The sequence below is a fragment of the Suricata suricatta genome, chromosome 3, assembly GCF_006229205.1.
Source record: "Suricata suricatta isolate VVHF042 chromosome 3, meerkat_22Aug2017_6uvM2_HiC, whole genome shotgun sequence".
NCBI lineage: Eukaryota > Metazoa > Chordata > Mammalia > Carnivora > Herpestidae > Suricata > Suricata suricatta.
In genome coordinates this window covers 8115675-8142209 of record NC_043702.1, presented here as the reverse complement: position 1 = coordinate 8142209, position 26535 = coordinate 8115675, and the positions used below count along the sequence as shown (strand labels likewise).

At 42.6% G+C, this 26535-nt stretch overlaps 1 protein-coding gene across 2 annotated transcripts in view; it reads left to right on the top strand.

The window, feature by feature from the left end:
- Positions 1–26535, top strand: part of CAB39 (calcium binding protein 39) — a 48236-nt gene that overhangs the window by 3673 nt on the left and 18028 nt on the right. Inside the window, exons 2-4 of one of the 2 annotated variants that reach the window (XM_029933611.1) lie at positions 16019–16231; positions 20539–20703; positions 22794–22912. In XM_029933611.1, the coding sequence (XP_029789471.1) occupies positions 16217–16231; positions 20539–20703; positions 22794–22912 (299 nt within the window). In that variant the 5' untranslated portion in view covers positions 16019–16216. The remainder of the gene's footprint in view (positions 1–16018; positions 16232–20538; positions 20704–22793; positions 22913–26535) is intronic. The other variant, XM_029933610.1, reaches the window with a different exon arrangement.

Below are 26535 nucleotides of genomic sequence, written 5' to 3'. Positions count from 1 at the left end.
ACACTGGGGCGCGGGCTGCGACTGGCACCTAGTTAGTAAAGGCCAGAGATGCTGCTAATCTTGGGACAGCCCCCCACAGCAAGGAGGTACCTGGCCCCAAATGTTCATAACACGAGGTTGAGAGCTGTTGCTTTAAACCTTAGCAAGAATAGACCTCCTGCAGTAGCCTGATAAGGATAAACAAAGCAAAGGAAAATAGTTGAACTTAAAAATAAATTTCATTTCAGTGGAAAGGGACAACTCTGAAAGACAACTTAGGCAAATTACTTATTGTGAACTAGATTAAGAAGAGAGAGGAGAACCCTGAAATTTCCAGTTCATCTTGTTATCAACCTTCAAAAGGCAGTAGCAACTGATGCAAATGGCAGAGAGGGAATGGAGACCTGAAAAAAAGTGGAAAGTGAAAATCTAATTACTAAATTAAAAACCATGAAAAACAACTTTGACCTTATACTTAAGACTAAAAGCTTGAAGGTAGTCCCATAAAACCAGCGCTTGCTATGACTTCTTTAACATTGTTCTGGAAACTCAGCCAATGCATAAAGAAATGGTTTAGAAAGAAAAAACACAACTGTTGCAGACAAACAGGGAGAATTACATTGTTGACATACTCATGGATCTGTACAAAATACGAGTATAAAAATGAGAGTTTACAAGGGCAGCTAATCAATAGAAACTTCATAGCCTCCCTAAATGACTATTGAAAACTATCTAGAAATTGTAATTTTTAAAGCAAGTATTTAATTTACAGTAACAACAAAAAAGTAGAATATGTCTGGGAATACTTCCATCAGGAAGGATACAGAGCCAGTGTGGAGAAAACTATGAAACCTTGTTCAGCAGCACCAAAGAATACCTGGCCCGTGCTCTCAGATGGAATATAGTTAAGATGCCGTTTCTTCTCTTTTTTTTTTAATTTTAATTTTTTAAATTTATTTTTGAGATAGAGCATGAGCAGGGAGGGACAGAGAGAGAGGGAGACACAGAATCCAAGGCAGGTTCCAGGCTCTGAGCTGTCAGTACAGAGCCCGATGTGGGGCTTGAACCCACAAATGTGAGATCATGACCTGAGCTGAAGTTGGAGGCTTAACCAACCGAGCCACCCAGGCGCCCCTGATGCCGTTTCTTCTCAAATTAGTTTTTAAGCTTAAAGCGATTTCATTCATATCAGAGCAGGATCTTTTTGCAAATTGACAAATAATTATTCTGAAGTTCTAGAAGAATAAATAAAAGAGCTACAAAGTTATAGCAGGATTGAAGAAATATAAATTCTACTTTGTTTTTAAGCAAAACATCCACTTCACACATCCACTCACAGTCTTTCCAAGCATGATTAATGAAACTTGTTCCTTCTGTCCTTCTTATTGTTCAGAGCAGAAGTCTTGTGTCATTCATGACTCCTTTCACACCTCTCAAATCCATTCACTTTGGAGGCGGGGGGGGGGGGGGGGGGGCGGATTTAAAAGCCAGACTCTAACCTTGTCTCTCATTTTGCTATTACCACTCTAGTCTGATTTACCCTGCTCTCTGCTCTGGAATACCACAGTGTCCTTTTAACGGTCTCTTTTGTCTCCCTACAGCCATATTGGTTCTTTCAAAACTTGACTCAAATGTGGCACCTGGGTGGCGCGGGCGCTCAAGCGTCTGACTCTTGATTTTGGCTCAGGTCATGATCCCACGGTCGGTCGTGGGATTGAATCTTGCGCCAGGCTCTGTACTGAGCGTGGAGCCTGCTTAAGATTCTTTTTCTCTCTGTTCCTTTTCCCTAGTCACGCTGTCTCTCTCTCTCTTTAAAAACTAAATTTTAAAAATATTTTTTTAAAAAGTTCCTTTTCCCTACTCATGCTCTCTCTCTCTCTCTTTCTCTCTCTCAAAACTAAATTTTAAAAATTAAAGAAAAAACCTGAGTCAAATAACATTTCCCTTAGAGTAAAAGTCAGAGTCCTTACAAGGATTTGAACTAAGTTTTTCAGACCAGATCTTTGCTTAGGCCTGTTTTTGTAAGGCTTGTGAGCTAAGAATGGTTTTTACCTTTTTAAAGGGTTGGTTTAAAAAGTAAAGAAGAATATGCAACAGAGACCTTCTGTGGCCTGTGAAGCTCACAATATTTACTATCTGCCCTATCAGCAAAAAATAAATAAATAAATAAACAGTGACCCCTGCCCTGCCCACGGCCTCAGTGGTCCTTTCTCCACCTGCTCCCCCCACATTGACTCCTTTCCTGATATACTCCAGTGATGCTTTTGCCTTTAGGCCTTTGCATTTGGCTGTTTCTTTTGCCTAGAATGTTCTTCCCCCAGTTCTCTGCTTGGCTTACTCCCTTATCACCTTCACATCTTTACTCAAATGTCACTTTCCACCCAACCCCCTACTTAGAATGCAAGTCTCCTCCCGGGCATTCCTGTTCCCCTTGATCTTATTCTATTTTCCTTTGTAGCACTTAACATTTTTAATATACTAATGATGTTTGTTTATTCTTTCTTCCTCCTATTAGAATATAAGCCTTCCAAAGACAGAGCTCAATAACTATTTGGATTTGTTGAAAATGGAATACAAAGCAGAGTTAACTTGAAATACTATCACCTTATGATTCTCCCGAGCTCTTAATCCTTAATAGGATAAAACAGGTATTACTGAGAGTGTGTAACAATTTGTATTTTGAGTGTGTGACCAGTAACAGGGTATAATAGCCAGGTATCTTACAGATTTTTGATGGTGGCCAAGTATCACATTCCGTGTTATGCTACTACACATAGAAGTAGTGAGATAAATGACCCTTCTTGGGAAATTGACCCTGTTGGGCCTAGTATCTTCCATTGTAGGTTTATGTTCATTAATTAGTTCAGGATTTTCAGAGGGTATTTTTAATGATTGGATCACTAATTATACCTAGTACCTGATTAATGGATTACTCTAAGCTTCTAGGCAGGGTTTTAGTGCTCTGTTGTAACATACTGTAAGATACTCAAAACTATTTGACATTTATTGTTATTGATTTATATGAAGAGAATTAAAAGGCTTATTAGCAGAGGTTGTGAGTTACAAATATCATAGAAGGATAGTAAACCCTATAGGTAACTGAATCAGGCACCAGAGGGTTAGCTGTTAGGGGTGGCAGGGTAAAGCTTGAAAGAAGAGCATGAGAACTGATAAAATACAGTACAGGTCAACGTATAACTTTGTACTAGAATCTTGAACAACAACACAACAGACTAGATGCCAAAGGAGAGAATAAAATATTTGATTAAGCCAGAAGAAAGCAGAAAAAGAGGGAAAGGGGGAAGAGGAATTACAGATGGGACAAATGGAAAACAAACAGTAAGATGATAGACTCAAAGATACCATATCCATAATCACATTAAATATAAATGGGCTGAATAATGCAGTTAAAAGGCAGAGATCATCAGACTGAATGAAAAAGTCCTAATTTTATGTGCCTATATGAAATGAACTTTAAAGATAATGACACAATTAGATTACAAATATGGAAAATGATAGACTTGTCAAAAGAAAGCTGGAGTGCCTCTGTTAATGTCAGACAGAAGTGGGTTTCAGAGCAAAGAATATCACCAGGGATAAAATCATTTCATGATAAAAACAGAAGTCAGTTAGTCCAAGGGATACAACAATCCTAAATATTTATGCCCCTAGTAACAGAGCCTTAAAGCAAAATAAAGCAAAAACTGATACAACTGCAAGGTGAAACAGTTATATCTACAATTGTAATTGGAGATTTTAGTGCCCCAATCTCAATTATTGAAGAACAAGTAAGCAGAAAATCAACAAAGATCTTCTAGTAGACCAGAATGATAGTATCAACCAATTTAACTGAACTGATATTTATAAAACCCTCTATCCAACAACAGCAGAACACTCCTACACCCTTTTGACATATGACACATTTTTAGTAAATGTAGACTATATTTTGGGCCTTAAAAGAAGGTCCAATACTTTTAAAAGATAAATTTATATAACATATGTTCTGTGACTGCAATAGAATTTAATTAGACATTGATAACAGAGCCTGGGAAAAATTCCAAAATATTTGGAAACTAAACATCATACTTCTGAATAATGCATGGATTAAAGAAATTGGAAAATTATGAGTGGAATAAAAATAACAGCATCTGAGTTAGTGTGTTGTTGCTAAAGCATTACTTGGGGAGATTTTATAATACTAAATGAAAATACTAGGAGAGAAGAAAGGTCTTATTGTCCACCTTAAGAAACTAGGAAAAAAAAGCAAATTAAACAGTAAGAGGAAATGAAATAAAGATCAAAGCAGAAATCTGTCAAATAAAAATCCAGGGGAAAAAACCCAGTCAGAACCAAAACTGGTTCTTTGAGAAGATGAATAAAATTTATACACTCTAGCTAGTACTGATCAGCAGCAAGACAAATGACCAGTATGTGGAACAAAAGAGTTGACATCACTACAGATTCTACAGATATTAAAAGTGTAATAAAGGGATATTGTGAACATGATTATCCTAATAAATTTGACAACTTAGATGAAACGGGCAAATGTTTTGAAAGACAACGTCCCCAAACTCACTCAAGAAAAAAGTAGATAACTTTAATTGCCCTATATCCATTAAAGTAATTCAAAATTTAGTTAACAGTTTTCTCACAAAGAAAAATCTAGGCACAGATGGTTTCACTAAAAATTTCTACCAAACATTTAAAGAGGAAATAACACAATTTCTGCACAAATGTTTTTAGAAAATTTAAGAAGAAATAGTTCTTAACTCATTCTCTGAGACCAAGATTATGCTGATACCAAAACCAAAGACATTAGAAGAAAACTATAAATCAATATTCCTTATGAACTGAGATGTATAAATTATAAACTAAATTTTAGCAGATTGAATCTAACGGTAGGATAATGCATCATGCCCAGGTGACATATTATTTCCAGAACCCATGCCTGGTTTAACATTCAAAAACCAGTCAGTGTAATTCATTGTACTGACAAATTCAGGTCAGTATATGAAAAGAAAGAAAAAGAAGAGAAGAAAAAAAAAATAACACCAGCCTCTGATCCTGATAAAACTTTCAGCAAATTAGGAATAGAACTTCCACAACCTACAAGGAGCATCTAGAAAAACCTTTCAGCTAGCACTATAGATAATGGTGAAAGGCTGAATCATGTATCTCTAAGATAAAAAACAAGAAAGGAGTAAAAATAACAGATGTCTATTTAATTTCTAGTAAATAGAAGTACCACTTCTGTTTAACTTTGTGCTTGGAGTTTCTAGCCTATGCAGTCAGGCAAGAAAAAAGCAAAAGGCATGGAAAGGAAAAAGTAAAGTTGTCTTTATACGTGGATGACACAACCTAGAAATGCTGAAGCAATTTACAAAAAAGCTAGTAGAACTAATATGTAAGCTCAGCAAGGTCACAGAGTACAAAATCAAAATGTAAAAAGTCATTTGGCATAGTATCAGAATATGAAACACCTTAGGCATAGTCTTACAAGTCAAGTGAAAGATCTGTACATTTGAAAACTATAGTATTTTGCCAAGAGTTGAAAGACCTAAATAAGTGAGAGATATATATACCTTGTTCATGGGTTGGAAGCCTCAATATTGTTAAAATATGAGTTCTTTCCAAATTGACTTACAGATTCATTGCCATCCTAACAGACTTTTTATAGAAATTGATAAGCTGGTTCTAAAATTTGTGTGGAAATACAGAGGACTTAGAATAATCAAACCTTTGTTTTGTTTGGAACAAAAACAAAGTCGGAGGGTTCACACCATCTAATATCAATAATTCTGAAAGTACAGTAATCAAAATAGTATAGCATCAACATAAAGATAGACAAATCGGACAGGGAAACAACAGAATATAGAAATAAATCTACACATGTATGGAAAATTTTGACAAAGGAGCAAATTCAGTTCAATGGAGAAAGGGTAGTTTCAACAATTGGTTACTGAAACAATTTGATAGCCACATATGCAAAAAAAATGTTGGACTCATCACCTGTGCCATTTACAAAAATTAACTCAAGATGTATCACACAACTAAATGTAAAACCTAAAATCATAAAGCTTCTGAAAGAAAACAAAATCTTTGTGACCTTGGGCTAGGCACAGCATTCTTAGATACGACACCCAAAGCATACTCTAAAAAAAAGAAAAAAATAATAAATTGAAGTTCATCAACACGAAAACTTTCAGCTCTTCAAAGGACACTGTTAAAAAACTGAGAAAATAAGTAACTGAATGAGAGTTTGATGAAAGATTGCATCCAGAATATATAAAGAACTCTGAAAACTTAACAATATGGAAACAAACAATCTGATAAAAACCAGGCAAGAAATCTGAATATACACTTCACCAAAGAAAATACACAGATTTCAGATAAGCACTTGAAAAGATGTTTATCATTAGGGAATTGCAAAGTAAAACCAGGAGAAGATACCACTGTACACCTCTTAGAATGGCATAAATTGAAATCTTGGGCTATAGCAGATGTAGATTATTATGTAGAACATCTGGAACTGTTGGGGATATATGATAAATCACTTCTAAAAACAGTTTGACAGTTTCTTAAAAAGCTAAACTTACATCTAGCCATCCTATTCTTAGGTATTTACATGGGAGAACAAGAAATATATTTCCAGACAACGACTCGTGCATAACTGTTCATAGTGACATTATCTGTAATAGTCTAAAATAGGAAATAGCCCAGATGTAAGAGTAAACCAGTTGAGGTCCATCCGTACGATGGATACTACTCAGCAATAAAAAAAAAAAAAAGGAACTATTGCCATACACAACAACATGAACAAATCTCAAAATAATTATGTTGAGTGAAAGAAACCAGACCATAAAGAGTACATAATGTATGCTTCTATTTATACAGAACTCTATGGATAGCCATAATGAAGAAAGCAGATCAGTAGCTGCTTTGGGATTGGCAGAGAAGTGGAGGGTAGAGTGAGGTTGGCAAAGTATGGGACTGCAGAGGAATCTCGGTGGCGATGGATATATTTACTGTCTTGATGGCTTCATGGGTGTTTACATAAGTCCAGACTTACCAAATTGTACACTTTGAATCTTTGTGGTTTGTTGTCTATCACTTATAAGTCCATAAAGAGTAGGAAAGACTGTCCATGGACCAACTGAGATGGAGGTGGCTTACAAACCACAGAGGTTTGCCCTGAATATAGATCATGTCGTAAAATACCCGGAAAGACTGTTGAAAGCCTAGGTGACAATAATATAAATAAATACACTGCTTAAATTCAAAGTGATCATCTGCTCTGTGTAGACAAATCCTTACTTGGGAACGTAGAGAAACTAAAATGTGTTGAGAGGGGAGTGACCAGCCGACACAAATTGAGAACTGTGCCATGAGGAATAATTGAACGAACTGGAGATGTGAAGTAGAGAAAATAAAATGTGGGCCCTGGGCTCTTGGTAACATATTTTTAAGGGAATACTCGTATGAGGAAAGGGAAGGTTCCAGATGGTCACAGAAGATTAAGACCTGTAAGTGGAAGTAAAACAGGGGGTCCAATTTCATCTTGCTGTTAGGAAAAATAATAGGTGGAAACTGCTTTCCCTATGCGATGGCAGATTTCTGTCTCATAAGGAATGGGATAGGATATGTATTTGGTTGCACCAAGAGCCCACTTAGTTCTTGTAAAAGGAATACAAGCTTTCTTGGTTGACACATCCTTACGTGAATACTCACGACACCACATTTTGCAACGTGCCTTCGTAGAGAATAGGCATCCGTCTTATTTTGAGGTCAAGTAGATTCCTATTGTTATTCTCATGATCCACATGAAGAAAGCTATTGTTTCTAATATAACCCATTGTATTGGAGTCAGAGATGGAATTCACTCCCAGCTCTGCCAAACCCATTGTGAAACTATGCCTGTTTCTGATTTACTCATTACCTCCATGTGCATTTTCTCAATCATTTCTTGTGATCTTGTAGACAGAATGATAAATACAACATTTGAGTGCTTATCCCCTTATTTGTAATGTATTGGTATTTTTACTTATTTTATATTGTAGTCAGCTGCCATATTATGAATTGTGTATAATAAAAATGGATTAGTCCCTTAGGAACCATGTCACACCTTTTTAAAAGAATTTAAAACTACTCTCCTTATGCCTTTAGAGAAAAAATAGTTTATCTTAACATCCTTATTTTTAGGAAACTGGGGCATGGGGGTGGAGTGGGATGGGGTGGAATTTGTTCTTTCATTGCTCACAGCCACATAAAACTGTATGTAATGACTGTTTACACACGCTTTGCCCACAGCATGCCATATAAAGAAGGTATGCCTCTCTTGTTCAGCTTGTACTTGGGTCCCTTCATCACTGACTGCATGTGTTCACAGTGTTGAATAGCTATATTCACTCATTTCATGAGAGGAATGAGTTTACTCTGTGTTGGCATATTTAAGAGGGGCAGAGGGAGTAGCCTTTCCTAGCATGGCCATTTAACAGTGACTCATGGTTGCTAAACTTGTTTAGAGTCATCTTTAACACCAGGAGATTATTAATAGGTTATTCTTAGTCCATGATCTTTCAGCTTAGAAGACTCAGAAATTTTCTTCAGTAGAGAGGCGCACATGTGTGTGTATGTGTTTGTAGGAGTTTTTTTTTTAATTAACACAAAACTAATGTGAAAATAGAATCGCTTTTGTCAAATGTTTGGCACAAACATTTTTCAGTTTACTTCTAGATTTCATCTCCTTTATCTTAATTTACTTTGATTTAAGAACTTCCTTTTTTTCAATAAGGTCATTTAATAGATCCCTTTTTGAGAATGAATTGATTCTTAAGGTATTAAATATAGATTAGTACATGTTTAGAGGACTCTGGTTTGTTTGCTAAATGATTTTTTTTTTTTGCTGAAGAGTAGGTACAAAGAAATGCAAAAAAATAAAAATATAAGACAAAATATATTTAAGCCCCCTCCTCCCCCAAACCCCCCAAATCTGGGCTCTTTGATTTCTCAATAATAATAATAACTAGTCACATGTAAATTATAATAAACTCAATTATATAAATTTATGGTGAACAGAAGCATGGAAAGTTCTGCTTAATAGATCATTTTAATATTGTTTCTAAAAAACAGTGCTTTATAAAACAATGGTTCCCGTCTGAATTATGTTTCCTTATGCCAAATTTCGTGGACACAGTGGTTGGAAGGACAGTCCCTGGCAAAAGATGACTTTGTTACCTTCATTGTCATCTTTTGCAAAAGATGATCCCCAACTTGATTGAGTCCACAGATACTTTAGTGCCCTCATCTGTGTGAGCAGATAGGTGGGCACATGGATCAAGTTTTGTTCCTCTTCTAAAGGAGTTTATAATTTACTAGACAAAATAGCTTTATAAATAGTATAGTCAGGAAGGAAATTCTGTGGGAAGCAAGGGGATGAAGCACTTACTCCCTTTGTCAGAGACAGGTACACCCAGAATGTTGGGTTCGAAGTGGTATTTGATCTGGATTTCAAGGTGTTGCCAGGCAAAGTGAGAGGGAATGGAATATCCAGAACACGGTGGCAAGTTAAGGTGACATCGTAGACTGCATAGAGGATCGTGGTGGGAAGTGAGGTTCCAGATGTAGGTTGTGGTAGATTGAAAAAGGCCTTTTGTACAGCCTAAAGATATATATACTGAGGGAGCCGGAGAAATCTTTGTTGTTGTTGTTTTGCTTTGTTTTAAATCTATTTTTAAATAATTGTTAATTCTTGGAAGTTGCAAAAAAGTATACGGAGTGATGCCATGTACCTTTCTCCAGTTTCCCCCAGCGGTAACATCGCACATGACTGTGTCCAGAATCAAGACCAGAAAACTGATATTGGTGTGGTCCAGAGGCCTTGTTCACATTTCACCAATTTTGTCTTTGTAACTATGTGGTTTCTTTGTAACCACCACCACAGTCAAGGCACACAGCGTTCCTTCACCTCAAGGCCCCCCCCATGCTACCCGCTTACAGCCACACCTGTCTCCTCTCCCCCTTTTCCTAACCCTTGCTGGCAACCACAAATCTGTTCTCCACATTTGTGATCTTGTTATTTTAAGAATATTTCATAAATAGAATCATCAGTGTATAACCTTTTGAGACTGGCTTTTTTCCACTTAGCTGAATGCCCACGAGATCAGTGCAGGTAGTTTTGAGTAGTGATAATTCCTATGGATTGTTGAGTTTTAGTGCATTCTGGGGATGTATCCCAGTGTGTTAGTCATTCACCCATTGGAGGACATCTAGACTGTTTCCAGTTTAGGACTATTACAAATAAAGCTACTGTGAACATTTTTGTACAGGTTTTGTGTGAACATAGGTTTTCATTCCTCTGGGATAAATGCCCAAGAGTACAGTTCTTGGGTCATAAGGTAACCGTTACGTTTGGTTTGGCAAGAAACCATTAGACTCTTTTCCAGAGCTGTCGTACCACTTCCCATCCCCACCAGCTGTGTTTCAGAGTCAGAGAACGGGTGAGGTGGGAGGTGTGTTGGGGAAGAGGGACGCGATGGCAGAAGATGCACTTCGTAAGAGTTCCTTGGTGAGAGGGAACGCGGAAGGACAAGGAGAATCGAGATAGGAGACTAGGTTTCTGAGGGAGAATTGAGAGGATGTGGTGGTCGTCTTTAGCTAACTCTACGGTCATGCACCCTTTGGCCTATTTTCTACCCACCAGATATTTTCCAGATCACGAGTTAATAAACTGCAGCCCCGGATGGCCCCTTACCTGGTTTAATAAATAAAGTCGCAGGGGCACCTGGGTGGCTCAGTCAGTTGAGCATCTGACTTCGACTCAGGTCATGGTCTCGTGGTTGTGGGTTCGAGCCCCGCGTTGGGCTCTGTGCTGACAGCTAGCTCAGAGCCTGGAGCCTGCTTCGTATTCTCTGTCTCCCCCTCTCTCTGACCCTCCCCTACCCATGCTCTTTCTGTCTCTCAAAAATAAATTAAAAAACAAATAAATAAATAAAGTCGTGTTAGGAAGCACGTGCGCATCCACTGACATGGTCTAGGGCAGCTTTCCTGCTGCAGGGACTGGGTGGGTAGTTGTGACAGAGCCTATACGACCCACAAAATGTTTGCCACGTACTTATCCAGAGAAACCTGGCATTTCTAATGAGACATTGTAGCAAGGATTTTTAATGTGGTTAGAAATTCGGGCAAGGAAAAGTGTGTGTTTTGGCTACGTGTTTGCTTTTAAGCCTGATGTTCCAAGGGTGTGTTTGCTGAGGCAGAGAAGCAGGCCCTGGTTTCAAGGGCTCCTCCCTTTGTACATTTGTTTAGTTTTCCTTTATCCTCATTTGTGTATTGGGATTCTACATAAGATTTTTATTTTGAGAAATGACGATGGACGGGAGTAGAGAACAGGGTATCGGTGGCCCCAAAAGGATTTGGAACCCACTTCATTTGGAGGCTTGCTGATGTCTCTTTCAGCACTTCAGGTGCTCTGCCTCCATACCGCAGCATCGCTCAGACTTCACCGTTCAGTTCATGACTCATTTTCTCTGAGGCAGTCCGCCTCTCTCCTCCTGACTGACTGGTTTAAGAAATTTTGCCTAGGGGCACCTGGCTGGCTCTGTCAGCGGAACATGGACTCTTGATCTTGGGGTTGTAAGTTCAAGCCCCACGTTGGGTGTAGAGAATACTTAAAATCTTAAAAAAAAAAAAAAAGAAAGAAAGAAAGAAATGTTGCCTTTATATTCCTGGCTCACAACCTGAGTCATCAGATTGATTCTCCTACGTTAGCATTCGTCTGCCACAGTCCGTTCATTTGAAATCATCTGGTGGAAAGAGAGGAGACTGACGTCTGCACCTTGTGTTTTCTGTTTTCGGAAGCCCTCTGTGGTGACGTGGAGGGTGCGAGGCGTCGGGGCAGCTCCGTGAGAGAGCCGTGCTCCGTGCATTATGTCGAGTAGTGGTGATTGATTTCTGCGTGTGTATCTTGATCTTTAGGAGCTTTATCCTCCTAATTCCAGTGCCGCATGAAGTGACTGGTGTTGACACGGTGGCATAGCCTTGCAGAGTCTCAGTCCTGTCCTCCTGTCCTCCCTCTCCCTCACTCTCTCTCTGGGGCAAATAAGTAAATGAATGTGGGATCATACTAGTCTGTAGCCTGGTTTATCTTTTCATTTTAATGTTAACATCTTTGCGTGTCTGTATAGATCTACTTACTTATTTTTAAAGTTTACGATGGTCTCCCGTTTTATGGGTACGTTACCATTTAACCGGTTCAGGGGGATAACTTTTCTAGTTCGTTGCTAGTGTAAGTCACACTGCTTGTCCTTCTATCTCTGAGTAATCCCCTGTTTGCCTTGGGTAGACTCCTAGAGCTGAAATGTGGGATTCACAGAGATGGCACTTTTAAAGCTTTTTGCTACATTTTGCCAAATTGCTGTCTCGTGTGTTGTACCAGTTTATTTTTCACCCACCAGTGAATCATTTAGAAGTCTCTGCCTCTGGTAGGAGGGAAAACATACTGGACCATTTTAACTTAATTATTATTATGAAGTAGAATATCTTTTTTTAAAGGGTTTTTTACCTTTTAATTTCAACATCAGGCATATCTGTACTTTGAACGTAGCATTTTAGCTGTGTTTATTTTTAAGTGTGCTTTAGATCTTAATGTTAGGCTTACCTAGTAAGTGTATTAAAAACTGGGGGTAAGAGAGCGGGCAGACCTAGTCTCACACCCCACCAGTACAGCCCTGTGCCTGCGCTGGGAGTAGCTGCCTTGTCACCTCATATTCCTGCTGTGAGGCCGCTTAGACATCTGCGGGGCGTCTGGGCCTTGTCGGGTCCAGAGGAGGAGGGTAACAAGGGCTATGAGCGCCTCAGGGACCGGGTCCGCAATCACTAATGAGTGAGCGAGTATCTCCTCTTGGCTTCTAAAACTGTATTTCTGCATCACAACTTTTTGTCTGACCAGTTGCTTCTGATACGAGTGGAATAGGACAGTGATGGGCGCTGGGGGAACGTGGGGCTAAGGCCAGCGGTTTCACAAAAAACCTGAGCTGTTGGGGATCTTGATACGGGCCATTCTAACCAGTGTCTGGCTTGCTGATTTCTTATTTTGCCACTTCACTGTATTTTTCAATGGGAAACCAGCTGGTGCGGAGGCTCCCAGCCTTAGTTCCGGTTGGAGAAGTTATCATATGAATGCCATGCTTAGAAATTTGAAGTAGTTCCGGTGGCCTCACCCTGGGAGGGAAAGAGCTATGGATCTGTTACCATTAACTAGCGAAGCGAGTGCGGGAGGCGAACTTTGGGGTATTTGCTTAAGTTGATCCTGTAACATAAATCCTTAAATTTTAAAGTATTTCTTAAAGACATTAATTGAAAACAAAGTTGTTACCAGTCAGTTGTATGTGGAGTCCGTGAGGCCTCTGGCACCGGATTAATCTGCCTGGACCCTGGCAGTTAGCGGCAAGGCTGCTCACCTTGGAGCCCCGACTCCAGGAAGCTCTGCCACGCCCCGGGTGCCTGTCCCTGTGACTCTGCGCTGCCGGCATCCCCAGATTCCCACTGTGTTGGCTCAGAAGCCTCAAGAAAACAACTAGGAACTTATAGTTCTGTGCTTCTCACCTGGACAGGGCAGCGGCACCATCAGTGAGGCACGATCCATCGTTTTCCAGTCAAGTGAGTGGCTGGTCATGAGGGGGCCTACTTGTTTCACATGGTTCTCTTCGTGACTGTGTATTTGTAAAACAGTTGGCTGCTGTTAGCAGTCTGTGCCCATGAAACTTAATATGATGCTTGCTGGACACCCAGGGGTGGCATCTGTGTCCCACAGCACCATGTTTGACTAAAAGTCTTGATTTAGTGGGTTAACAAAATGATGACATCAGGCCAATTGAAAGTCACCATCTCAGACATCGGAGAGGGAAGGGGATAAAAAAGCGGAAGCAAGCCTTTCCCAAAGCCCTGGGATAAGTTAGGGAAATGCGAGTAGAGACTAGAAGACCTCATGCTACGAGGCCAGGGGCTGAAACAGCTTAGCGACTGCTGTGGCGTCAGAGGAGGAGAGTGGGGGGAGAGCGGGGGGAGTGTGGGGAGACCTGGTGAATGTGGGGGCTCCGAGGGTGGAGAGGAGTAGTGTGAGCATTCAGGAGCGCTTGAGGAGACACAGGATACCAGGGCCAGAGGGTGAGGAGGGGATGGGACAGTAGAGGATAGAGACAGCCTTTATTTGGAATCTGAGGTCTGTAAGGCGTGGACTCTACACCTTCCACAAGGCCACACAGCTGGCACAGTGGCACATGGGGGACTTGAGAAAAGACCAGAGTCTGTGTTTAGGGGCCCTTTCTCCAGCACACACATGTAGAGCCATCTGCCTTGGGACTAAGGGATGTCGCTCACCTGTGAAGAAGCAAAATAAGAGAGAGATGTAATCTTTCAATGACTGCCAAGAGAGTACCTTTCACCCAGCTTCCCCAAATGTTAACATTTTACGTAACCACAGTCTAGTGATCAGAATCAGGAAACTGACATTTATGTGACACTATGAACTAATCCATAGATCTTTTTCAAATTTCATCAGTTGTCCCATTCATGTCCTTTTTCTGGACCAGGATGCAGTTCAGGATGTCATGTTGCATTTAGCTGTGACATCTCCTTACTCTCCTTTAATCCGGAACAGTGTCTCAGTCTTCCACTGATTCTGTGACCTTGACACTTTGGAAGAGTACTGGCCAGTTATTTTGCAGATTGTCTCTTTGTTTGGTTTTGGCTGATGTTTCCTTATGATTCAATGCAGGTGAGGCTTTTTTGGCAAGAAAATCACAGAACGCTGCACCCTTTGCAGTGGCTTCTCCCAGGAGGCATATGAGGTCAATGGTCTCATTACCATTTACTTTGATCACATGGTTATGGTGGTGAAAGTTCCGTTTTTCCTTTTTTCATTAATAAGTCTCTTGGGGGGATTGGGCATCGTTTTTAGAAGTGATTCTGGTGTGTGTCCAGAGTTGAGATGGAGGATGGCAGAAACACATCAAGACGGATGGAGGAAGCTGAAGATGTTTTCATTATGAAGTCTTACACCAGCATGGAGGGAGCGAAGCTAGGTGATCAGCTAAGGAGCAGAGAGAGAGACTAAACCCCATTACAGTCTCTAGCTTTTTATTTGGCATTGTTTGTGACACTGTTGATTTTCAGGGTGTGATTAGTTACTACTTATATATGTAAACTTACATACTTAGTTTTTTGTTAGAAGTCTTAAAAATTTAGCGGGGATGTCTTCTGGGAAGGAGTGAAAATAGCAACAGAAGCAGAGATAGGAAGATAAATCAGGAGTGCCTGGGTGGCTCAGTCAATTGAGCATCTGACTTCAGATCAGGTCATGACCTCATAGTTTATGGGTTTGAGCCCCACATTGGGCTCACTGTCAGCACAGAGCCAGCTTCAGATCCTTTGTCTCCCGCTCTCTGTGCCCCTCTTCCGCTCACACTCTCTCTCCCTCTCTCAAATATAAACAAACATTTAAAAAAATAAAGAAGATAAACCAGCACCAACATAGCAAGCACTTTGATCTATTTATCTCATTCCCTTGATTTTTTTTTGTTCCTTAAAAAAAAAAAAGTAAAATGTGAATTGTGAAATATACAGATCTGAAGTAGAGCAAGTGAAAAGTGAAAATATTTTTGAGGCGCTCAGTCAGCTAAGCATCCAGCTCCTGATCTCAGCTCAGGTCGTGATCTCACAGTTTGTGAGGTTGAGGCCCAGGTCAGGCCCAAGTCAGTCCCCACGCTGACAGCACAGAGCCTGCTTGGGATTCTCTCTCCCTCTCTCTGCCCTTCTCCTGCTCTCACACATGTGCACGTGCTCTCTCTCTTTCTCTCTCAAAATAAATAAACTTTAAAAATATATATATATTCTTCTTACCTGTTACCATAGGCAGATTATACTCAGTTTAGTGTGTCTTCTTCCAGATTGTTCTGTGAGAACACAGGGATTTGTAAATGTTCATGGCTCACCGAAGTGGCTGTGTCAGGTAGATGCCTTTCTTGGATGTACTGCATTTTAGGACTTCCTTGGCTTCCCGACGTCCACTTTCATCTGGACTTTGTAACATCCCGGTGCTGCTGGTGCTGGTGCGGACCCATCCGTCAGGCGTGTGCTGCGCAGTTGCAGGCACGGGGCGCCTGACAGAGCAGAAGGAAGCACGTTAACTTGAAATCACAAGGAAAAGCAGAATTACACACAACAGGGAGAAAAGGAGTACATGGTGGTGGTGAAGGTATGGTAGGATTTACCTCGATCACCTCTGGGGAAGTGAGCGTTGAGTTGAGCAATGAAGGAAGAACGTGTGTTGGCTGGGAGGTGGGGGCAGGGCGGGGGCCTGACAGACCACATGTGCGAGGACCCTGAACAGATTCCCATGTAACCAGAGTGTTGATGCAGAGATCATTGGAGCACAGGGCAGGGCCAGACAGGGCGTCAGCCCGTGCAGGGTCTTACGGGCCACGTTAAGAAATGTTCTCCGTCCCAAGAGCAATAGGTCATTGGAGCATCTGAAGCAAAGGTAATGTCAATCGTATTTATGTTAAGAAAGGATCATTCTAGGGACACCCTGGTGGCTCACTTGTTTCAACATCTTACTCTTGATCTCAGCTCAGGTCATGATCTCACGGTCCGTGAGTTCAAGCCCTGTGTTGAGCTCTGCGCTGACAGCACGGAGCCTGCTTTTAAAATTCTCTCTCCCTCTCTCCCTCTGCCCCAACCCACCTCGTGCTCTCTCTTTCGCAAAAAAGGGATCATTCTAGTTGTGATATGGAGAATGGATTATAGGCAATTCAAGAAAATCAATCAATAAGCTACTTATGGTCCAGGCAAGAATTGTGGGAACTCTGATGTGGGTGGTGGTAGTATGGGGATAAATGGATGGATTTGACAGACACTGTTGAATTAAATATTGGGACGGGGTGAAAAAGAGGGTAGGGTTGAGGACGGCTTCTGAGTTTCTGACAAGCACAGGAGTGTCAGGGTACCGTTCCCTGAGGTAGAGAGCAAGAGAAGAATGCATCAGGCATCAGGGGAAGATCATGAGTGCTGGTTTTGATTGCGTTGGGTTTGGGGTACCTTAAGACGTTCAAGTGGAGACATTTCAGGTAGGCTGCGGAGTGTGGTAGTAAGAGAACTGGATCAGAGATAGGAATCTGTGAGGCATCTGCATTTAGGGGTTAATTAAAGCTGTGGGTGTAGATGACATCACTTTGGGAGAGATCTAGAAGGAGAAGGAGAGGCCTTGAACCCTGCCTTGAGGAATCCCTGATATGTAAATGGCCTCAGCAAGAGGGGCGAGCCAAGAAGGAGCAAGCAGGGAGACAGGCAGGAAAAATTAGGGTGGTGGTGAGTCACAGAGGCCGAGGGAGGAGCAGTTTGAAAAGAAGGGTGTAATCAACACCTTTAAATGCTGCCAAGAGCTAACATGTACTAAAGACTGAGAATTGTATTTCCTGGCAGGCAGGTCATTGGTGACTGGCTGAAAGCTGTAATGGACGAGGCGGAGAAGCCACATGGGCCTGGGCTGGGAGTGCCTGGGAAGGAGCTGTGGACTGGAGCACCCCCAGGGGGACACTTCTTAGAGGCTTAATTACAGGTGGGCAGGAGCTGGAGGGGCTGTGTGGCTGCTCAAAGGAGAGCTTGTTTGATTGTGTAAATGATTTTGATCATATTTAAAACCTGATTGGAGGAAAAATCAAGTGAGAGGGAGTTGGCTATAGGAGAAGGAGGTGAGAAAATAGATGTGTTGGGTTCCTGAGAAAGCCAAAGGGTGAGTGAAGTCCAGAAGGATCACATAAGTAGATGAGTACAGCGGTTAACAGACGTGGGACTGCCAGTGGTGCCACGTCCCGCCACCACCTGTAGCACAGGCGACAGTGTCATCTTCTGAGAAGAGCACTGCACACTGGGTCTAGGCTGCATTTTTATCTCAGAAACACTAGAAATTGCTTTCTGTTTCCTTGCTTCTCTCCTCCCTATTTTTTAAAAATAGCTTTATTGAGGTAACTCACACAGTTCCGTGGTTTTTAGTTTATTCACAATGTACAACCATAACCACAGTCGATTTTAGAACCTTTCATCACCTCAAAAAGAAACTTAATACCTTTTAGCTATCACCCTCCCCTTGTCTTATGCTGTCAGAAGAGAGCATAGAGTATGGTCTGAGTTCAAATGTAAAATCATGATTTCAAAGAAGAGCATAGGTAAGCTGAGGCATGTGAAAGGTTTCCAAGAGCCTCAAAACTGTGAGCCAGCCAGAGAAGCACAGGGGCCCCTGCTGCTTAGGGTCACAGATGTACCCTCAGGAAACCTGCGAAGTGTCAGGTTCCTCCCTGCCAAAGATCAACTGAAGAATAAAGATGAATAAAATGAAATTACAGAGGTAACACATGTAATTAGTTTGAAAGAGAACATTGACTGTTGATGAATGATTTTATCTGCTGGCCCACAAAAGGAACATTTGGGGATGCTTAAAATTGGGGTATTGGATGATGAACTGCTATCAGAAATCTGAGGCATTAACAGAACAGAGTAGTAACAGCAGACTGGAAAAGGTACAGATTCTGTGTAACATCAATACCGAATAAGGCTTTGTATGAGATTAACAGGATGATTTTAAACATTTAGGAAAGAAAGTAGTAGTCATTAGAAATGAACATAAGCTTAATATAAAGATCACACCAAATTAACTTTATTTCATTTTCTTATGTTCAGGAAACGTGGAAGAAATACTATACAGTTGACCCCTGAACAGTATGGGGGTAAGGGCCACCGCCCTCCCCCACACAGTCAGAAACCCATGTACAACTTTGGAGTCCCCTAGAACTTAACTGCTAGAAGCCTACTGCTGACCATAAGCCTTACCAATAAAATAAACAGTTAACACATTTGTAGGTTATATATGTTGGATGCTGGATTCTTAAAGTAAGCTAGAGAAAAGAAAATGTTACTAAGGAAATCATAAGGAGAAAATACATTTCTAGTCCTGTAAAAGATGCGAGCACAAGTGGACCAGCACAGGTCTAACCCTTGTGGTCCATGGGTCATGGGTTATCAAAAGTATTTAACAAAAACCCCTTAGCACATGATTTGGAAATAGGTTTATATGCAAGTCACCGAGTGACCGTGCCCAAAGATTATTGGTAGTCTGTTACTGAAAAGATTATGATGATTCAAAGGCATGACGGTGGCTTCCATTCAGAGTTACTTCCTTTTCAGTGTTTTGGTTAATGATTTAGGCCACGGGAGGTATCCTGCCAGATCTGTGGGTGCCGCAAATAGGAGAGTGACAGCTGGTACGTTGGATGTCCTTCAAAATCCAGAGCTACCTGCACAGGGTTGTCTGATGGCCTGTTAGCGAGGTTAAATTAAAGCGCGAGAAGAGTTAAAGCCTTCATTGCAATGCCATGCAAACCCTGGCTCCGAATGAGTTCTCTGATCTGGTTGCAGAAACTCTTAATGGTAGCCTCCGGATACGTTAGTGACAGTTACGGGGTGGCCGTGGTCTGGTGTCTTCTGCATCATTCCAGTCTAGATGGATCGGAACATTAGCCCTCCCTTTCTTAAAGAACAGGCACAGAAGCTGACAGGAAGTTTTCTGGGGAAGACCTGAGAGGGGCAGGCTGCCTGGAAAGAGCAGCTGCTCCCTGACCTGGGGCGTGTTCCTCCGGTGCCCCTGCCTCTTCGCACTCCCGCCACCGAGCGCCGGTGTCTCCTCTCCGGCACCCTGCCCTGCGGCGTCCCAGCTCTGTCTCCCCAGCCTGTGCAGACGGCTTGTTCTGCCTGCCTCCTCCCTCCCTGTGGTGCAGCCTGGAAACCTCTACAGGCCGTACTTGGGGGCACGTGTGAGCGTCACTTCATCCGTTTCCCGTCTCTCAAGGATCAGGGTCCTGTGCTGTCTGAGGTTCAGTGTTTAAAATGTATTGTTTCATATGATTCCTCCTTTTTTCCCCCCATCTTTTCCATGGAGGAAGTTAATCTGCCTCTTGTTCCTCTGTCTTGGCCAGAAGTGGAGGCTCTTTAGTGATTTTTTTTTTATTGCTGATATTTCAGCTCTGCATTCAGAGCCCCCTACTGCTGTCACTCCCTTATTTCCTCCACACCTTCTCTCAGACCCTGTGCTCTTCCCTCTCCCTGTTCCACATCTCATGCCTCTCCTTTCTCCTCAGTTCCTTTTCTCTCATTCTTGCTTGTCAGTGTTTCCAGCTCTCAGGTCAGCTCAGGTGCCTCTCCGATGTTGTTTCCCTCCCAGAATTAAACTTTCCTCCCTGTTCGGTTCCTGCCACACAACACTGTCTGCACTGTGCAAGTGTGCGTGTTGTAATCTGCCGGCCTCCCCTCTCGACACGTGTGTCCTTGCCCACGCGTGTACACACGGTGGCCACGCTCAGCCCTCCTGGGCCGGGCTGGCGCTTGCACACCTTTGTGTCTTTCATGTAGTTTTCTGGGTAGGTGATACAGAGAGAAGGTATTTGACAAATGTAAGTATGTTACATATGGTTTTTTTTTAATGAGTTGCTTCCTCCTCTCCCCCCAAATCAGGCCACAGAAGAAGTCTCCAAAAACCTGGTGGCCATGAAGGAGATCCTGTACGGCACGAACGAGAAGGAGCCGCAGACGGAGGCGGTGGCGCAGCTTGCTCAGGAGCTCTACAACAGCGGGCTCCTGAGCACCCTCGTGGCGGACTTACAGCTCATTGACTTTGAGGTCAGAGACCGTTTCTCAGTTTTCAGAAACAGTACCTACTCATGGTCTTTTCCTGGTGGTCTGTCCTTGGAAACATCCGAAGATTGCTGTTGAGCTCTTGGCTCAGTGGTTACTGACCTGGAAGCGCGCTGGGGCCGCCCGCCTGATTCGCAGAGCTGGGCCGGGGCCAGGGGCACGCCGGGCTGGGCCAGGCCTCTCTCCTGCTCCATCGCTTCGCACAGGAAGCTTCTTAGGTGTTCATCGTGCCCTTTTATTTACATCGTATTTAATAAACACCTGCTGTTTTACATAATTCACTGGCCTTTGGTCCTCATAGCATAAATCTAAAGAAGATTGTAGAATGTTAGAATTTTAGAGGTCGAAGAGATTTTTGAAGACATCCAATTATGGTTTTGGCTTGTTTTTTTTTAACCTGTTGAGAACTCATTACGTAGCAGAGATGCGTTTTGTTTGCTTGGCACTACTTTTCAATGTTTAAGTTAGGATAACGGTTAAGTAGCAGGAGATTTTATACACAGTTATTAATTTCTGGCTTCCCTTAAAAATTTGGCTCCAGCAACAGAGCCTGTGGGCCCACATGCCCCTCAGCTGGAACAGAGCAGCCACCACACCGCGATATAGTTGGGTGTGCGGCACACGGCGGCCTGCCGTTCTGTCTCGGGGCCTGCTGGCCACATGGGCATCTCCTGCCCAGCCCTGGTGGGCATTTGCTATTATTGCCCACACTCCCATAGCTGAATCACGCCATGTTAGATATTTAGTGGCTTTAAAGTGAGAATAATGGTCCTCGATACCAGTCTGAGAAGCATATATGATAATGCAGGGCTCTGGCATGGTTCGGAGCAGCTTCCTCTGAGTCTTTGTCACGGGTGGGCTTCGTTTGAAGCCCCAGTGTTCATCATCCCGAGCGATCGATGTCTGCAGGGGCCTGAAGAACCAGGGAGAGAACGGCAGATACAGAGCCAGATTCAGTTTTGGAGAGTCATGAGAGAGTGTGGTTCATAGGTTGCTTGAATAATATTGATAATAAAGGACAACAGAAATTTATCGTGATCCTGCAGAACATATAAAAATGATATTTCCATTTAGAGAGCCAGTTTCATGTATTTTTAATAGTGTTATCAAATTCCACCAACAACAGTTTTTATTTCCTGCAAAGTGGGGAGCACACTGGAACATCCAGTTCCTTCTCCTTTGTCCACCCATCTCGTTTCCCAGCGTGGACACTGGATTTAATACTCACTTGGGACTTTAGTGACTTAAATTTACAAGAAGTGCAAGTCCTCGGGATGGGTTCTTAGAGACCGCTATTGCTGCTCCTGATCTAGCACAGGCCCCAGGATGGTGTCTGGCGCTGGAAAGCTAGCATTCCCCTCACTTCCCTGCAGGCTCAGCAGCCACTCTGAAACCTCTCCTGGGGTTCAGTTCTCCGCTTGCTAATTTCTTGTGCAGTTTTCTGATTATAAGGTCCACTGTATAGCAGTCATGTCCTTCTATTTCGTTTTGTAAAGTACAGTTGTATAATTCTAGTCCCTGAAATGCTGCATCATGTGGTACTTAAACCTTCATGATCAAGCTATAGAAAATCTCTCCTGAGTAGACCTAACTTAATAGGGGGCTGTGTCTACTTGCCGTGGAAGCTCAGCTTCTCACAGAATTCTTTCATTTTTATTACACTAGCAGCAGGCAGCTCCTCCTCCATCAGTGTAAAAGGAAATTGTGCGTATTGTTCTACAAAACGAGCATTTTATCTGAAGCTGCTTGTTCCATATGGTGGGAATCAGATCCTTGAACATTGTAAACATGTAGCAAGGTTTTAGTTTTCATATCTGAGTCCGCGTGATTTTAAGGGTTAAAAATTATGTAGTGAGATTTCACTTTGTGAATACATTGCTCCTGATAAATACAGTGTACTATTAAAACTTAGAATTTGGAAATATAAAGAAAATGTAGTATCTGTGAATGCTTTAAAGTCAGGATTCAGTCATAATTATAAATATGCAATGCCTTAGTTTGAGTTTACTGGGGAGGGTGAATGGGCTTTTTGGTGGTTAGTCGAGTAAATATTTTAATGATTGTATTCCTAATAGGGCAAAAAAGACGTGGCGCAAATTTTCAACAATATTCTCAGAAGACAAATTGGTACAAGAACTCCTACTGTTGAATACATCTGCACTCAACAGAATATTTTGTTCATGTTATTGAAAGGGTATGTACAATATAACAAAATTTATATTCTCAGTTGAAAAACAAAGATGGTCTTAGGAAAAAACACGATGGTAATTGTGGGAAAGTATTTTCTCTGTAGTTCAGTGATTTCATTTTTCTGTAGATCTTGAACATACTACCCTCTTTTTTTAAGTTTATTTAGAGAGAGAGAAAAGCATGAGTCGGGGAGGGGCAAAGAGGGGGAGAGAGAGAATCCCAAGCAGGCTCCGCACTGTCAGCCCAGAGCCTGACTCAGGGCTCGAACCTATGAACTGTGAGACCATGACCTGAGCTGATATCAAGAGATGGACGTTCAACCAACTAAGCCACCCAGGTTCCCTGAGCACACTTCACTCTTAAAATTCAGCCAGTGAGTTAAATTGAATTTGAAAATGCCTATGGGAGTTTAAAGGTGGGTAAATCATGAGCCCTTAAATTCTCAAATCCTGTGCAACTGAAGAGAAAAGTCTTCTGTGGTCTTACTGCTCTTCTCTAGACTTTAGAAGTGTATTTATATGAAATATCAGTTAAGTCGTGTGTGTAAAGACGTTGTCTTTGGGCAGACGTGCACGCTGTGAGGCAGGGAAGCTGCCTAGTAAGTGGAGCTTGGATGCCACTTACCTCACTAGCCCACTTAGTTGGTGATTCATAGTGCATTTAACTCCTGGGCCAATCATCAGGCATTTGTGGCAGTCTGTTAGTATTCAGACAAAAACAAAAACTTCAAAACCAAAGAAAACACATCCTCATCTCCCTCATCGGGGAGCCTCCTGATTGGCAAGGTCACCTCTTGCTGCTTTCCGCCGGAGCTGTTTGCCAGCTCTGGGCCTGGCGTGTGTCTGTCCCACGTTGGTGCTGCTCTGTTGCACTGGCGGACAGGCATTTTGCTGGCGTGAATCAGCTTGCCCTCCTACCCCTCACATTACAGCTTGCCTCGCTCTGATTCATATCTCTGTGGTTTAACACTTCCCCCAAGTTCAAACTTGTTGAGACAAAGCATGAGTCAACGCGTGTGTTTGATGCCAGCATTCTCTTTCCTTCATTCTGGTTCTAAATATCTATTTGCTTCTTCAGATGTTGCCATCCAGAACTTTTGGCATCTCATTTTTTGTTGTTACCAATCCAGAGTTGTGTGTGTAAGCATGTAGTGAGTAGTTTGAAATTTTGGTGTTCTTGGAGCACCTTCCAGATGCCTTTGTGTATTTTTAAACTGAGAATTTCCTTGTCCATAGAAAGCATTGGTGGTTTAAAATCATAGATTAGTATGCCTCTGTTTTCACTTGAGAGCATCCAAAGGAATGATATAAATGTTGTTAAAGTAAGAATTTTAAGGTACAGTTTATCTTTAAATTATTTTTTTCTTAAAAGTTGAAAGCTCTCACGTGAGTGGCTGGAGCAGAGACGTCGCCAGGGAGGCGAGGAGAAGCCCGGACGGTGTCCCTGGTGCGGCCCCGCCAGCGCCCGCCTCCCCGCCCTGTGTAGCCCTTAGAGGGAGACTGTGCAGAGGCCTGGAGGGAGTAAAACACCGGCCCCGTCCTGCCCTCGCCCAGCTCAGATGGTTAACGACATGCTGCCGTCCTTCTTTCACGTGCCTTGCCTCCTTTCCCCCCTCACGCATGTGTTGCTTCAGTGTGGGTCCCCAGGACATAGTGCATCCCAGGATTTTTTTTTCCTGCCGTAGTTGCCATACCATTTATAGAGCTAACATTGTTTTATTCGGATGTCCCTGATTTTCACACACAAAAAAGTCATTTTTTAGTTAGTTTCTTTAAATCCTGTTCTACGCAAGGTGCACAAACTGAATTTGGTTAACGTGACTCTTACGCCTTCTTTTTTTTTAATGCCATTTATTTGTGAAGCAGCTGGGTTGTATTTTTTATAGAAAAATTACGTATTTTGAATTTTACATCCCTGTGGTTTCATTTAACATGTTCCTTTGTCCTCTTTTCTCTTAAATGGATGATCAAGGCAGTATGAACTCAAGTTTGGGGATTTTTTTTTTAATGCTTGGTGTGTTTCAATCCATCACAGTCATGATGTCCGATTCTTATATCCAAATTACGTCAGCTTGGGCCATTGGGAAGCTCCTTCAAATTGGCTCCTGTGTCCTTTGGCAAGACCCCATCGGTCTTTGGTAGCTTCCTTGCTTTCTGGCATGAGATGTCCGTGCTCATTTTGTACAGATTCCTGCCTCAGACCTGGAAACAACCATTTCCTACCTACCTCTGAAGGTTTCTGTACTTCCCCCGACGAGTCTGCTCTCCCGCAGTGTGCGTACCTGCGTGGGCCGGAGGTGCTTTGGCGGTAGCCGTCTGGGGGAGGCAGTGTGCGTTTCAACATACTCTCGTCGCTGCTGTCAGGCTGCATCTGGAGGCAGCAGGGTAATGTGCGGCCTAAACGTGAGTGTGCTCTCCACTCGAGTGCTGGCAGGGTGTGCAGCACCACTGTCTGCCTTGTACTCGATAGTTTATGGCTTAATCATTTCAGACAAGCTTAACAGACCACTCGAAACCTGCCCAACTTGTTGTGCCAAACCATCTTACTCTGGTCTTTCCGGTCTCCTGCTTAGTAAATTCAGAGCAGTGAGGATGAATTGTTTGACGAGGCACTTTGTGAGCAGACCCTGTAGTCAGGCGAGCGCCGGCAGCATGCTGGTTGCTGAGCCGTGAGTGACCCAGAGGAGCCCTGTGGGTCTTCTGAGGCTCTGAGACGAGCCCGTGGGTAACAGAGGAATAACACTGCAGATACCGACTATGCCTGTGGGCTTTCAGGGGGTGCGGTGTGGGTTTGGTCCGCAAGGCAAGGGTTGGTAAAAGAGGTGAGACTAATGATTGACGTTCCAGAGGGTTTAGAATTCTCCTAGTAGGAAAAAGGAGCCTGGGTCGAGGGACAGGAGTGAACATGATGATTGGCAGCAATAAAGGAGATAATCGGAGTGCTTGATGGCAGAGTGGGAGGTGACGTTTTCCCGAAGGACTGGATCTCATGAGGGGAAGCCTGGACGTTAAGCCCAGAAGTTTGTCTTTGTTTGATTGGCAAGGAGAAATCATGTTGAGCTCCTAAACTGGAAATGCTGTCAATCTACTTGTGTGTTGGGTAAATTAAGACGTCTGAGCTCAAGCCAAGATGCTGGTTAGGGAGCACTTGTCTTTTTCTAGGTGTGAGTTAATGCAACAGTGGGCATGGATACAAGGAAATGAAACTAAAGTGTTTCAAAGAAGGACTAGTGGTGGCTCTGGAGATGGGAGGGCTGGGAGGAGATGGAGAGGGAAGGTTGGAACTGTTCTGTCCAATGCAGCTCTTACTTACTAGCCACAGGCAGTCCTTTCATTTTTCATTAATTTAAATTAAATAACAGTTAAAATGCAGTCCCTCGGTCATACTAGCCAGATTTCAAGTGCTTGGTAGCCACGTGTGGCTAGTAGTAGCTGCGGCTGTAGAACACTTCCGTTATCGGAAGAGACGGCTCTGCAAGACCTGTTTTAGACCGGTGTCTGAAACCAGATCGTGACGCCAGAACACAGAAATGAGGAAGCCGGGCAGGGCGGCTGCTTTGGGGGAGAGGAGATTCGGACTTAGATGCCTAGCGCTATGGCAGACCTTTCACCCAAGTTGTCCAGAGGC